At 29.3% G+C, this 14,756-nt stretch overlaps 2 protein-coding genes across 2 annotated transcripts; one reads left to right on the forward strand and one right to left on the reverse strand.

Moving 5' to 3' along the window:
* Window positions 1-5,521: 5,521 nt before the first annotated feature.
* On the forward strand, window positions 5,522-8,841 carry LOC126683321 (anthranilate synthase beta subunit 1, chloroplastic-like). The gene is made up of 8 exons (XM_050379177.2): window positions 5,522-5,869; window positions 5,945-6,105; window positions 6,989-7,059; window positions 7,197-7,234; window positions 7,338-7,448; window positions 7,528-7,627; window positions 8,128-8,263; window positions 8,434-8,841. The coding sequence occupies exons 1-8, from the start codon at window positions 5,752-5,754 to the stop codon at window positions 8,536-8,538; spliced, it is 840 nt and encodes a 279-aa protein (XP_050235134.1). The 5' UTR covers window positions 5,522-5,751; the 3' UTR covers window positions 8,539-8,841.
* Window positions 8,842-11,074: 2,233 nt separating this feature from the next.
* On the reverse strand, window positions 11,075-14,091 carry LOC126682153 (probable xyloglucan endotransglucosylase/hydrolase protein 28). The gene is made up of 4 exons (XM_050377735.2): window positions 13,721-14,091; window positions 13,532-13,632; window positions 12,717-12,925; window positions 11,075-11,927 (listed from the first exon to the last, which is right to left on the reverse strand). Exons 1-4 carry the CDS (start codon window positions 13,917-13,919, stop codon window positions 11,423-11,425), a joined length of 1,014 nt encoding a protein of 337 aa, XP_050233692.1. The 5' UTR covers window positions 13,920-14,091; the 3' UTR covers window positions 11,075-11,422.
* Between the last annotated feature and the right edge of the window lie 665 nt (window positions 14,092-14,756).

A 14,756-nucleotide genomic window follows, 5' to 3' on the forward strand; every position in this document is an offset into this window, starting at 1 on the left:
CTCTATATCATAAAGCTCTAACAAGTCACAAACATGTAATTCTCAATTAAAATTTAGACTAGCAAAATCTAAAATTATAATTTATCGGGTTGAATAACATCGTGGATAGTCATTTCAGTTGATTAACAGTTTACTAACGGTTTACTAAACATCTGTTTACTGTAATTTCACTAATAGTTTACTAATGGTCTACTATCGGTTTACTTAAAATTCGAATTAATATTTTTTTTATTTTAAATTATAAAATGTTAAATTGAATTATTAATAAATTTACTAAAAAAATTAGCGCACCATTAGTAAAACATTATTTAACCAACAACAAAACCATTACAGATACACAAGTGAAGAAAATACAGTCGACCCTCTAATAGTTAATATTCTATAAATTAATAATTCTAATAATTAATAGAAAATTGAGAGAACCAACTTCGTTCCACGTCGGATAATTAATAATTCTATTATTTAATAATTAATAAAATTTAAAATATATTCTACATGAATATTAATTATTAAAGAGATTTTTTTAAAGAAATATATAACAATTGATGGTTTATTTGAGGTAATACTAACCTTAATTCATAAAGTGGAAGTTAAAATACCATCAAATTATGACTTTCTTATTTTTTTGAGAAATTTTAAAAGAAGTTATTAGATAAACAAATTAATGTAAGTAAAGTATCTCTAGTATAAAAAATATTAAAAATTATCTTTACTTTGTGAATACAACTTCTTAATAATTATTTTTTGGTTTGATATCAATTGATATTTTTTAAATTGAATATAAAATTGTTTCTTTTAAATTGAGTAATTGTAAAGTGTATTTAGTTAGTTTTTTTATAATATAATATTAATATTAGGTCTATTAATGTAGATGCATTAAAATATCTTTTATAATTTTTTTTATACAAATTCAATAAATTAATAATTCTAATAATTAATAAATTTTTGATCCACCATGTGTATTAATTATCAGAGGGTCGACTGTACATAAAATGCTCTTTAAAATAGATGGTAACTCGTTTAAAAAAATGGTGTACCATTGGTAATTGTTTGTTAGTAGGTTACAAATACTAACACTGTAAAATTTGTTAAAAGATGGAAATTTAACTATAAATTTATCGACGATTTACTCACGGTTAACTAACGATGTACTGAAAATAAATTTATTAATTTTTAAAAAAAAACATTATGTTTAAAATATACAATTCAAGTTTATCAATAATTCATTAACCATATAATCATAATAAAAATTATTACAAGTTTCCAATAGTTAACTTAACGTTTGCTAACAGTGTATTACAAACAAAACTATCGGGGTACCATTAGTAAACCATTGGTTAACCAATAAAAAAAATTACAAAACTTTATTATAAACCCCTTCGCCTTCACCACCACCACAACAACTGTCAAACAAAACCTAAACCGTCTTTATTAAAATCTAAAATTATTGGTTAACCATTAGTTAACCATTGGTTAACCAACGGGAAATCTGGTCATAAAAATTACAAATCAAAAAACTTCCTTCATCACCAAAATATTTGGCTCAACCGTCAAACAACAACATCCAATCTGTGGCTCACTAACGACAGCTGCAGCAATAAACAAAGTCTGTAAAATCCGTCTCCGCTACAATATCTTGCAAAACGTGACTAGCAGCGCCTTTCTTTCGAAACATACTTCATCTTTATGTCATCCTACATATTTCTTGACCATTATGCATTAGGAGTACTTTTATGTACAGAAAAGTGATTTTGGCATTGTCTCTGTCAAATATATATTATCAAACTTACTCCTCTGCATCAAAATAGCGAAAGCACCATGCTGTTGTCATTTCTTATACTTATATCCTGCATCTTTTACTTGAATTTTAAGATGAGCATGCATTAATAATTAAATTTCAGAACATAAAATCTCTCTGCAACATTTCATCAAACACCTTCCTAACAACATCACCACAACATCCATTAAAATAAATTAATGAGTTCTGTACTAAAGAAACTCTCATTCCATTCTTCAAGCTGTTGTGATCTAAAAAGAGAACATTTGGTGGAATCAGTGTAGCTTTTCTCGACATGGTTTCAGCGGCGGTGATAGTGAAAGATTCGTCAGCCTTCTCTTTTTTTGCCATTTCTTCTTCCTGTTGTTGTTTTGAGATTATGACTTGTGTGAAAATGGATGATGACAAACAGTCCCAAGTAATTTGATTTCCGTCTCTCGACGGCGTGACTCTTCGCCGAAAGCTGCAATCTCTGCTCATAAAACCACAAGATCCGAAAAATTATAATCTCAGTTGATCAATGATGACGAAGTAGTAATCTCGTTGTTGTTGTGTGATCAATTTGTTTTAGGTGAGACTTTAAATCTTGAATTGGAGAAACAAGAATAGAGATCTGAGAAGATGTCGTAAAATTCAAAAAGAAAAGTGTAAATATAAAACACGTTGATTTTTTACAATAATTTTGCAATAGGATAAGCCGCATCGTATTTGTGAGAATAAATAGGCTTTTGGTGGTGGTGGGTCTAATTTCCTCTATAAATATACAGTTGCTGAACATATGGTTAAGTTTAAAATCAATTGTTAAAATTGTTGAGCATGTGGTTAATATTCTAACTTATGTAAAATAAATTAAAATCTATATATAAATTCCAATATGTAAAGAATAACAAATTTTGCCTTGTCAAAAAAATATATTAATAATGTCTTGATATTTGTAGAGAAAATGTCACCATATACCCCAAAAATTGAAAATATTATATTATTGACCAACAAAATACTTTTGGCAAAAGTTTCTTTTTTTTAATTGTTCCTTTTCAGCTCTACCCCTTTCAAATAAAAGTTACTAAATTAACCCTCTTCTATTATTACTATTGTGCACCTGATTGAACAAAAGTTCGATCCAACTGAGACCCACGAAGAAACGAAACTTCTATGCTACAAGATAGTCACCGTATTCATTGAAATGCGTCTAAAGCGTTGTTCCTCGTCAATAGCTTGTAGAGATATCATCATAGGTTTTTTGGGTTTTTGATTTTTTTGTTCAATTCTTTATGGAGTTCTCTTTAATTTTTTGAAATGTTTCTAGGTTTTTTGTGGATTGTTTTAGGTATATTTTTTTATTTATTTGATCGTTATTTAATTTGTAATTTGATTAAACGATTTACTCTTATTTATTGGGTTTCTTTTGATTTTGATGATTACTGTTTTTGGGTTCCCATTTGATTCATGCAAACTGATGTTGATTGATTATATAGATTATTTCTTTTGTTTCTTCATTGGTTTTTATATATAATAAATAGTCTGATTGTCTTCTTCAGCAGCTCAAAATGTCGAAACGAGGACGTGGAGGATCGACAGGAAACAAGTTTAGGAGAAATGAAATGATCTGCAATAACTGGTCCAATTAGAAAGGAATGTGCTGATCTATGGCCAAGAATTGCAAGTGCAGCTAATGCCATTGCATAAGAGTTTAATCTTTCAGTTGAAAGCAGAAATTTTCACATTTTTTACCTAGTATCTTTAAAACTGTGTAGGGTGTTCAATTTATTTTAAACTTTGAACAATTTCTGTTTATTGAGTTTAAAGTTGTGACAAAAAAAAGTTGCCTTATTAATTTTTGTATTTGAATTGAATCTAAAACTGGTCATTTGTTAGTTCATGATTAATTTTTTAATTCCGATGATGTTAAATTGATATTTTAACTATTATAAAAGAAAAGATACCCTTTTATAATAATTCATGTCATAATATTTTTTAACTTTTTATTTGGTATAAATATTGAATAAATTAAAATTAATTTAAAATTTATCATAAAGTTACAATTTTAAATGATATTTTATATAGAGAGATTTTTAAGATTTAGTGTAATATACAAATTAAATATCTGTATTAAGTGAAATGTATTTAACTGTCTATAAATCGAAAATTAACCTGATGTTAACCGGTTGTGAACCTATATCAACTGAACTATCTTAATTTAATTTTTAATAAAAATTTGTCTAACTACTCTTTACAATCTTAAATGACATTTTATATAGAGATAATTTTGAGAGTTAGTGTGATTACAAATTGAATATTTCTTTTAAGTGAAATATATTTGACAATCTATAAAACCGAAAATCAACCTGATATGAACCATATGTGAACCAATATCAACTGAACTACCTTAATTCAATTTTCAATAAAATTTGTCTTTGTGCTCTTCTCAATCTTAAATGACATTTTATATAAAGAGAATTTTGATATTTAGTGTAATCACAGATTGAATATCTCTTTTAAGTGATATATATTTTACAGTTTATAAAACCGAAAATCAACCTGACGTGAACTTATATCAACTAACTACCTTAATTCAATTTTAAATAAAATTTGTCTACTACTCTTAACAATCTTAAATGACATTTTATACAGAGAAAATTTTGAAATTTAGTTTAATATGTGATATACTAAAAACGCTGCTCAAAACACAATACTAACTTTAGCACGAAGAGTTAATCGGACAACCACCGTCCGGTTAGCTTCTATCTTGTTTTGCAGGTTAATCAACCGGATCAGCAGGCAGACTCCATCAATTAAAAATACTTTCATAGTTTTATTTTTATTAATACTTATAATTATTTAATAGTTATTTATTAATGAAATTGAAATGAGATGTAAAAAAATATAATATTAAAACTAATAAATATTTTATTAAAAGAAATATAATTCTAAAATTTATATTTCTATAATCATAGATAAATAATTTTAGACAAACAATTTTCTTTTTTAGGTTAGAGAGAGAGAATAAGTGAGATGGATTTTGATTAGAGGATTTGGTGGGTGAGATGCGTTGTCTCCGATCTTTAACTAGAAATTATGATCTCTCTGTCTGTTCGTGTATATTTTGCGTTTTTCTTAAATAATTACTATGTTATGGAGATTTTTATATGATTATAATGTATTTTTGGAGTTTATAAATATGTGAATATTTTTCTGATTCAATCAAGATCGGAAGTTTTCTTGAAATTTTTAAGATATCTGTGATAGTTTAAACTTGTTTTATTGCAGATTTGTGTTATCATTTTTCACGATACTTCAAATTTACAACTGTAATTTTCTAAAAGAATCAACCTTTTATCCAACTACAATGTAATTATTTAATTCATCTTTCATCTTTTTATAGATTTATAAAACAAATCTAATACTAAATCTCATATGATTATAGCATGAATCATTTTTCCTTATCAAAACTACATATTTACTATGCATCCGTATAATTGTTTTTTTCTTCATAAGTTAATACAAAGATCTTTATGTTGGTTAAAAAAATATTCAAATTAAAGATATTATAATAAATATTTGAAAAATATTATAATAAATTTTTGAAAAATATTATAATAAAATATTTATAAATAATTATATAATATGTTTTATTAACTAATCAACTAAATAATATAGAAGTCTAAAATGACAATTTTTATTGAAAAGTTTAAATAATTTTCTTTGTTTTTGTTTGTTCAATATTCAAAATTTTATAAAGACAAATTGAGAGGAAAAACAAAAACAACAAATTTTGTTCTCTCCTTACATAGAAACTCAAATACTAATTTGGAAAATGAAGATTCGCTTCGTTGCCACTGCCAAAATCACTACAATCCAACCAAACAAACCAACTCATCTCTCTAATTTCAGTTAACACTCACTTTAATATAAAACAACCTAAGCAACCCCCATTTTTTTCTCTCTGTGTGCACTGTAATAGCTTACCTTCAGCAATGGCTGCCACTTTGTTTTCACAATCTTCTGTGATAATTCAATCAAAATCTTCATTTTCTTTGAAAACCCACCAAAACCCTTCTTTATTTCGATCTTCTTCGCTCTCTTTTTCATCAAGTAATCATCTTTTCTCATACCCATGTGTTCTTGTTTTGTTATTGCATTTGATTCATTTTGATTTCTTGTTTTCAGGGCTGAGTTTATTTTCCAAGAGGAGTAATGGGTTCGTTTCAATGGCGGTTAAAGAATCGAATTCGGCACCCGGGTCCACGGTGGGGTTCAATAGTAGGGAGATGAAGAATCCTGTCATTGTTATTGACAATTATGATAGCTTCACTTATAATCTTTGTCAGGTTTGATTTTCTTGGTGTTTGCAATGTTAATTTGATTAATGAGTTTTTTATTTTGATTCACACTTGTTCTTGTTGGTTTAAAAATTTGGTGTTGTTTTGGATGTTTTATTGCATGTTTTATTGCATGTTTCATTAAGTTTAAAATGTTTGTGTTGGATTAGCTTTAATATTTGTAATGGTGAGAAAATTAAGACAACAAAATTAAGTTTCTATCAGAAACTGCTTTGATGTGTTATCATGTTTATTGCATGTTCCATTAACTTCAAAATGATTGGTTTAATGGAACATGTTTATTGCATGTTCCATTAACTTCTAAATGATTGTGTGAGATTAGCTTTAATATTTGTAATGGTGAGAAAATGAAGACAAGATAATTAAGTTACTATCATAAATAGCATTGATGTGTTATCTTGAGATTTTAGTAGAACGTTTCGCTTTAGTTTTGTGTATGAGCAAGCAAAAAAGACTATAAATTTGTTAACTTTCTTTAAAATATCATAATATAATTGTTTTGAGATTTTCTATGTTTTCAAATTGGAACTTGGAAGTCTACTATTAATGCATGTATTGAAATCTTTATTGAATTCGAAGGGAAAATCCAGTTATAGTTTGCTTTAGATATCCTTAAAGAGCGGACAAGTACTCCTGTATTTGACGTGCTGCATCCACTGCTTGTTTGGCACATTCGATTATGCTGAGAGACTGATTGGATATGATCAACAATTAATTAAAGAATAACATATGGCAAAATATTTAGTTTACAGTTGAAATGAAGTGGAACGTGGATAGCTTAACGACACAAATTATTCCTTAAATTTGTCGTTTTCGTGCAGTTTTTTGTTATTAACTCTTTTTTGTTTTGTTTTTTGCATTGATTTTGAAGTACATGGGAGAGTTAGGATGCCATTTTGAGGTTTATCGGAATGATGAATTAACTGTGGAGGAGTTAAAAAGGTAAGTTTATATTCTGTGATTAAATTCCGTATCTGCCAATACTTCCACGCGATGTGATGGCACGTTAGGTGGTTAAGCTTGACATTCGCGTCATAATAGATTATGAATGTTCACTATTTAATTTGTTTCTTTGATAGGAAAAATCCAAGAGGGGTGCTTATCTCCCCTGGGCCAGGTTAGCTTCTGCTTGTGTAATTTTTATAGCAAAATAAAAGTTAAAGTTGATCAAAAAGAGAAAAGAAAACACTACAATGTATAAATTGCGATTTATTTTATAGGTGAACCGCAAGATTCTGGGATATCACTACAAACTGTTTTAGAGCTCGGGCCTTTAGTGCCTTTATTTGGTGTGTGTATGGGACTGCAGTGCATTGGAGAGGCTTTTGGAGGTGTGTCTTCTAAAACATCTCAAAGCTCTTGAAAACATTAATTTATTTTCATAATCTATGTTGATTTGTTTTGTTGCAGGAAAGATTGTGCGTTCTCCTAATGGTGTCATGCACGGGAAACGTTCACCTGTTTATTATGATGAGAAAGGGGAAGATGGATTGTTTACTGGTTTACCAAAGTATTTTCTTTCTCTTTAATACTTTCTTTACAAAGTTTCAATTTACATGCTTTGTAGTCTTTAGTGATATGCTAAATAGTAGGCTTGGCTTATGTTTCCATATAAGGTACATATAGTTGTAGTTCTGAGACATAATTTGCAACTAGAATATTCAATGATCAATACCTTATAATTTTAACTAAAATAGAGAGCGTCATAGGCGGGATTTTCACTCTATAAGCAAATAGCAAGTTAGCGTTCACAGTTCCCCTATCTGCTTAACTATACGCTTGTTTAACAAAAGTCAACATTTGCATAAATTTATTGGTCGACTTAGCATCTTGTAGTCTATTAGCTTGTTTATAGGTTTATTCTGACAAAACTTCCTTGTAAGTTGTTTTGCATTGTAAACTACAATGTAGTTATAAGCTTTCTATAGCATGCTTAATACGGAAATGAACCAAGTCTGTATATGATAATCAGTTTTTTCGGCATTTCTCACTATTATTTCAATTTTTCAGCCCTTTCACTGCTGGAAGATACCACAGCCTTGTGATTGAAAATGATAGTTTCCCTAGTGAAGAACTTGAGATTACAGCATGGACGGAAGATGGACTGATAATGGCTGCTCGCCACAAAAAATATAAGCATCTACAAGTACGTTATTTTTTTTATCATTACTTAATCGGCAGCTGTGATGAGCTGTCAAATGCTGCTCTTCAATTTAACCTTTGTATACCAAATTATGTGCCATTAACGGGTCCTTATATTACTGATGTAACCGGATACGACATAAACTTAAACTGAAGTTGGTTACGATATTGCAGGGTGTGCAGTTTCATCCTGAAAGCATTATTACATCGGAAGGCATGACGATCGTTCGCAATTTCATCAAACTAGTTGAGCGAAAAGAGGCCGAATCTAAGAACTAGTCAGTCTATAAGCGGAAATATACATAGGGCGTAGGGAAGCATCTCGACTGGTACTTCTGTTTTTTTTTTACAAAGTTTAGAATGTTGTTGTCATTTGTATGTACAATGGTAGTTGACAATAAATTTGGTTATTGCCTACTCTCTGTGTCATTGTCATTGATGATGTCTTAGGAAAATGGTAGTGGCTACCGATCACATGAGCATTATTATACACATAAACACAAAGGCATAGTTAAGTTTATACAGGATCATTGTATTTCAACTTCATTTTCTGATAATTCTCATGTTTTACATATATTTTAACTTGGACTTTGCTCTTTTCTCAAACTAGTATGCAATAGAGCTCGAGTGGGTGATGCTTGATGGTTAATTAATTCATGCATTTTATAGGATCTAAACAAAAAAACATTGGAGGCCCAAAATCAGGCAAAAGACTGCCATGACTAGAGAAACTCACTTTTTTTTCCCTCTGATCTTAGGATTAATTACAATTATCTCTATGAATTTAAGTCCGAACTACTGTTTTTTTCCCTTAATTTTTATAATTCATTATTCCTCCCTTGATTTTTATGTTTATATAAGTGAAGCTCTCTTATAAAACGGAATTTTATTAAAAAGAAAAATAAAATATAAAAGGAGAAATAGTACTCCTTCCGTCCTATTTAGGAAGTCTTATTGTCATTTCTTTATGTCCCACTTAAGAAGTCCCATTGTACTTTTCTAGTATAATTTCTCATTTTTATCCTTTATATTATGTCAATAGCAAAGCTAATTTACAAGACTATTAATGACATGCATAATTTCAAAGCACAATTAATGAGGGCAAAACAAAAAAAATATTTTATGTCTTTTTAATACTATGTGTTAATGGGACTTTTTAAATGAAATGGAGGGAGTAATTTTTTTAAGATTTATAAGGAAAACAACAGTTCAGATCTAAATTCATGATGATAATAGTTATTAATCCTTGATCTTATATGCATATGGCTAGGGTTGTGCAAAAATAGAACCAAACAGAACCGACAAATTTCGTTCCCATTAGTTTGAAATTATCAAATTTTGTTTTTAAAAATCGGTCAGGTTTTGAACCTAAAAATTTATTCATTTCACTTTAGTACAAACTAAACGAAAAAAACCCGAATCAAATTGCAAATACCAACCGAATCCCATGGTTAGGTACAATCTGATTTGAAATTTTTAAAATTCTTGTAAGATCAATTTGACTCAATTTAAAAGAAAATTAAAGGTTTGATTCGGTTCGGTTTGAATCGAAGCAAACTCCTACTTATGGCTATTCACAAAGCATGCATGCAATAAATGTTGAAATCACATAAAGCTACCTCATTAGCTTTTGCAAGTTGAATTCAACTCTACAGCTTGCTAACTTTCATCTTTTGCATCACTTTATACATTATTAACACTCTTTTTCTTGATTTGTAGCCTGTATTTAGTTTCTTGATTTATGGTAATTAATCAAAATAATTAGTAGTATTTGTATTATATACCCACTTTATGAGATTCTTTTCTTAATTGCACTATACCAAGTTAGGTATAGCATGCTATTTCAAGTCCAATACTTTGCTAAAGATTCTTCATAGCATTTGTATTAACATACTCTTGAAACCTAAAAGAGTACACTTCAATCAAAATTAGCAATGGTACTCAATTTGTAAGATTACATTTCAAAGATATGTGATAATTACTCCATCCCGCGAATATAGATAAAATATTTAAAAATTCACACGGTCAAATATAATATTGCATGTGCGTTCTTTTACCCGATTGATGATACATATATCCGAATAAAGGATAGTGAGCCTTTGACTTAACTTCACGCACCTTAATCCAAACAAAATAATCTAATGATAAAAATATATTCATAATAAGTGTCGTCATACACACGTGAACATAATTTTCAATTATAACTGAGAAGTTCAACGAAACATCAACGTTAAGATTATCAAAGATAATTTTATCTATATAAACACACTTATAAATAAATCTACAAACTCGGCTATTTACTTGTCCGATCGTTATTTTCGTCAAGCTTTAGGGCTACTCTTTCAACTTTAGGAGTAGGAAAGTAGAAAAATTTCCCTCATTGTTTAAGTAGAAACATATCCTTATTTGGATTAGCTTAATTGCTCCACAAAATACAAAACTCTTGTACTAAACACAAGAATTCCAACACACCAGACTGATGAACAGAAAAACCTGTGAAATAAACAAAATTTTCAGACATTGAGTCAGTTGATTTTTCAGCAATTTTACATTAACCAAATTGTCACATGACATCTAACCGTCCTTGGATACCAACTACCCCTTGACAAATTGTCCTCTGAACATGACAACTCTGACCTCTAAAATATTAAAAAATGGACCCAAGTTCTGGACTATTGTATCAGAAAACATATATATTCTGGGTATTTTTGCTTATGTTGTTGCTTCAACATTTATATAATACAAACATATAAATCTCATTACATAACAAGCCAAAAATCATTCATTCAATGGAATAAATAATTACTATAAACAGTAATAAAAGATGTCTTCTTTTTTTATTTATTGAACCTATGGGTCCTTCAAAAGTACAGAAAATCATCACCAAATTCAATTTGTAAAAGCCATTTTAAATTAAAAGAAGACAACACATCATCAATGATATTATAAATCAAGGAAAAATAATAAAATAAAATAAAACTAATAATAGGTATGAAACTATATACATACCAATCAACCTTCTCAACCACCCCAATGAAAATCTATGATCTTTTTTCTCCTCTATTCACAAAAAATAACTGATGACTCCAGCTAAATCAGCATAATCTTTCTTTAATAATGATGGCAATGATGATCTTCCCTTTTGTGACATATGCAAACTCCCTCAAATGGAAATTGCGTCGTTCGCGTTGCTTGCTCGGCTTCTGCGATGGTGTTTTCCGCGGTGGCGTCTGCCTCCGCCGAATGTAACGGGATCGAATGATTTGAGTCGTTCTGCTTCTTGGGTGTTGATCGTGCACTCTGATGGAGGGCTCTTGTACCGAGTTTGATCGTAGCAGTAAGAATATGTCATGTACTTTCTCCGAAAAGCCTCCATCTTAATTCTTTGGGCAGGAGTGACGCCGGTAGGGATTGCTTCGGAATTCGGTGCAGTGTCGCATTTTGAAATCTGTTCAATTGGATCGACAGCACATCCATGCAGCACAAAGTCGGAGAAGGAAGTAACGTAAGGGGCGTATTTGTAATTTACTCTATATTTTCCTCCATTTGTCGCCCAATCAGAACCGTCCCATATTGTTGCATACAAAGACATTGGCTTAGAAGGGAAATCACCTCCCATGGATGCTGTTCTTTTCACCTCTCGAATGGGAATATTATCGACGTAAAATCTAGCAAAGGGAAATAAATAAATGTAGCACATTATCAGCTTGATTGTTACAACATCCACATTAGTACTACCAAGTAATTAATAATATTTGTTGTATATGCCACCTTATTAAAACAAATTTTGTTGTATTTGACCTTCCAAATCAATCAATTAATCTAAAGAGTAAAGACTTTTCAGGCTCAATCACATCAAAGTTTTAATTATATAGATTCTAAAGACTTGAAAGAAAAGATTTTGCAATAAAAACTAAAATCTTGTGCATCTTTTCTCAGTAATCAAACAAAAGATTAACCAAAATTAAGCAACACCCTTAAACAGGAAAACTTGTTTTAATAAAACAGGGGCATGTAACTATAGGCAAAAGAATAGTGAACCCTTTTGTACTAATCACCCTAAAAGAAGAAACTATGCATATACCCTACAACAGATATATCGACATCAAAAACCCTAAAACCGGTAAAAGTTCTTTAGTGTAGAGCATGAGCTAATTAAGTAAATAAATTAGTGAGGTACAGCCTCTAAATAGCTGTCCTAATAACTGAAAACTTCAGAGAAAAGTTTTAATTTCCTAAGTAGCACGGACACTTCATTCAATCAACGTTTCCCGTTTTGAAATGATGTCAGAAACTTAGCTTTTCGGACATGAAACTTCATTTTCTTGACATACGAAACCTTAAAATAATACTGTTTCGCTGTATACGTGTCCATGCTACATAGATTTTAAATAAGGTTTAGCAATTGAATAAGAAACATTGAGAATTTCTTAAAATTGGTGAGTTTATTTTCTTACGTGATTTGTGAATCGGTCCATAAGACGCTGTACTGATGAAACTCGTCAGAAGGATCAAACCAAAGACTGTATCTTTCTTCTCGACCAACGTTGGTGCTACCATTACCATATATATTAGTCTGAATCCTCCAATCTTTGCCTCTAATATTACCCAAGAACTCGAAGTCAATTTCGTCGTGATTCTTCTCGAATATATCACCGTTCGACATCTGTTAACAATCAAATTTACAAAATTTACAAGTCAAATAATCTTCTCAGAATCTCAGTGAATTAATGAAAAACAAACTAGTTTTTCTGGTATGGACTTCATTGGTGGACCTTCAAGAAAATATCATATAGTAAGCTAAACATTAATTATAAATAAACAATTAACAACCTGTCATGGTTCGTAATTTCTGGTTTTATCAGAAATAATTACACAACAAGCTGATAACTAACTGACATACAAAACAAAACAAATCAATCCATCTGGTTTCCACACTTGAAACAGAGGAATTATCAAATAACTCCAAAACTAAACCAAATTTTCATTTAGGTTTTGATTGATTAAATTAATCCCTTTTTTTACACAATAAACTATGACAAGAACAAAGCAAAATTAAGTAAAATCAATACAAGATTGACTAATTCAACTAAAATATTAAACTTTGATAATATGTTTATATAACCATCACGAACACTTCATTCAGTCAACGTTTCCCGTTTCAGAAACGTGTCAACACTTGGTGTTGGAACACAGAAAACCTTAAAATAACACCGTTTCGCAGGGTCCGTAAAATTAATTAACTAAAACAAGAAGAATAAGCAAAACTCACATAGAAAGCAACAACAACACCAGCAGTATAATCAGCAGGCAGCTTAATAGAAGCACTGAAGAACCCATGTAAGTAAAGGTCCTGAGAAACAAATCCAGACCCTGTTTCACAAAAATTTCCAATCAAAATTTAATCAAAAATCAAAACTTTATAAACCAAATTATTATCATTAAAAAAACACAACTGAACCTGTTCTTTCATTGAGCAACAAATGAACAGTGTTGCCATCTTTATGAATGACCAAATTATCATCACCAAAAAGATGAGAATACCCTTCATCAAATGGTATAACAGGCAAACTCAAATCTTTTCCATATCCACTAACAGTAACACAAAATAAAATGAAAAACAACAGAAATAAAGAAGAACCCATCTTAAAAACCACCATTTTTATGGTAAAGTTGTAATCTTTTTAGTACTATTATGATTATTTTTTATTGGGTACTTGAGAAAATTAATGGTGGTGATGAAGAAGAAGAAAAAAATTAATCTCTCTTGTATAGGAATGGAGTTAGAGAGAGAGAGGCTAGTGAGAGAAGAAAGAGAAGGGGGATGTCATTTTATTGGAGAGTGAGAGGTATTGAGCTGTTTTCAAATGTATTTTTTCTTTTGCTTTTTTTTTTTAATTTTTTTGAATGTATTTTTGTGAGTTTTATTTATTTGTGATTATCTTATCTCATTAGTTTCTAGTATCTTTTTTATTTGTGTAGGTTATTATTCTTTTTTTTTATGTGATTATAAATTTTTCAAGTTCTTTAATGGTTTTTGTTTTTATGTTAAGAGAATAAATTTTTGTATAAAAGTTTCTTTAGTTGATTAGTTTTGAGTACTCCTTGTATTCATTTTAAAGATGGTTTAGATACTTTTAATTATTAAATTAATATTAAAACAAGCTTAATATTATTAATAGTATATATTTTTTAATTCCATTTGACTAAGATTATTTTACAGTTACTTAATACTTAAGTTAAAAGTAATAAATTTTCAAAATCTAGAAGTAACATATTTTTTTATCTAAATCTACTATTAAAAATAATAGTACAATATATTATTAATAATTTATGACTCTTATTTTAGTACAATAAACAAAAAAATAATTGAGAGTTTTGATGAATGGGGATGATATTATTTAAATATGTTTTGACTTTTCTAAAACAAATACTTCAGATTACCATATAAATTAAAAATTATTGAAAATTGCACTTTTCTTTTCTGTGTAATTTAT

The sequence above is a fragment of the Mercurialis annua genome, linkage group LG5 (genome assembly GCF_937616625.2).
Source record: "Mercurialis annua linkage group LG5, ddMerAnnu1.2, whole genome shotgun sequence".
NCBI classification, from domain to species: Eukaryota; Viridiplantae; Streptophyta; class Magnoliopsida; order Malpighiales; family Euphorbiaceae; genus Mercurialis; species Mercurialis annua.

Coding starts and splice junctions, on each gene's coding strand:
- LOC126683321 (XM_050379177.2), top strand. CDS start 5,752: ATGGCTGCCACTTTGTTTTCACAATCTTCTGTGATAATTCAATCAAAA. Junction 7,235..7,337: donor GCTTATCTCCCCTGGGCCAG/GTTAGCTTCTGC, acceptor TTTATTTTATAG/GTGAACCGCAAGATTCTGGG. Junction 8,264..8,433: donor AAAAATATAAGCATCTACAA/GTACGTTATTTT, acceptor ACGATATTGCAG/GGTGTGCAGTTTCATCCTGA.
- LOC126682153 (XM_050377735.2), bottom strand. CDS start 13,919: ATGGTGGTTTTTAAGATGGGTTCTTCTTTATTTCTGTTGTTTTTCATT. Junction 12,926..13,531: donor GTGTTGTTGTTGCTTTCTAT/GTGAGTTTTGCT, acceptor GATTGTTAACAG/ATGTCGAACGGTGATATATT. Junction 11,928..12,716: donor TGGACCGATTCACAAATCAC/GTAAGAAAATAA, acceptor TCCCTTTGCTAG/ATTTTACGTCGATAATATTC.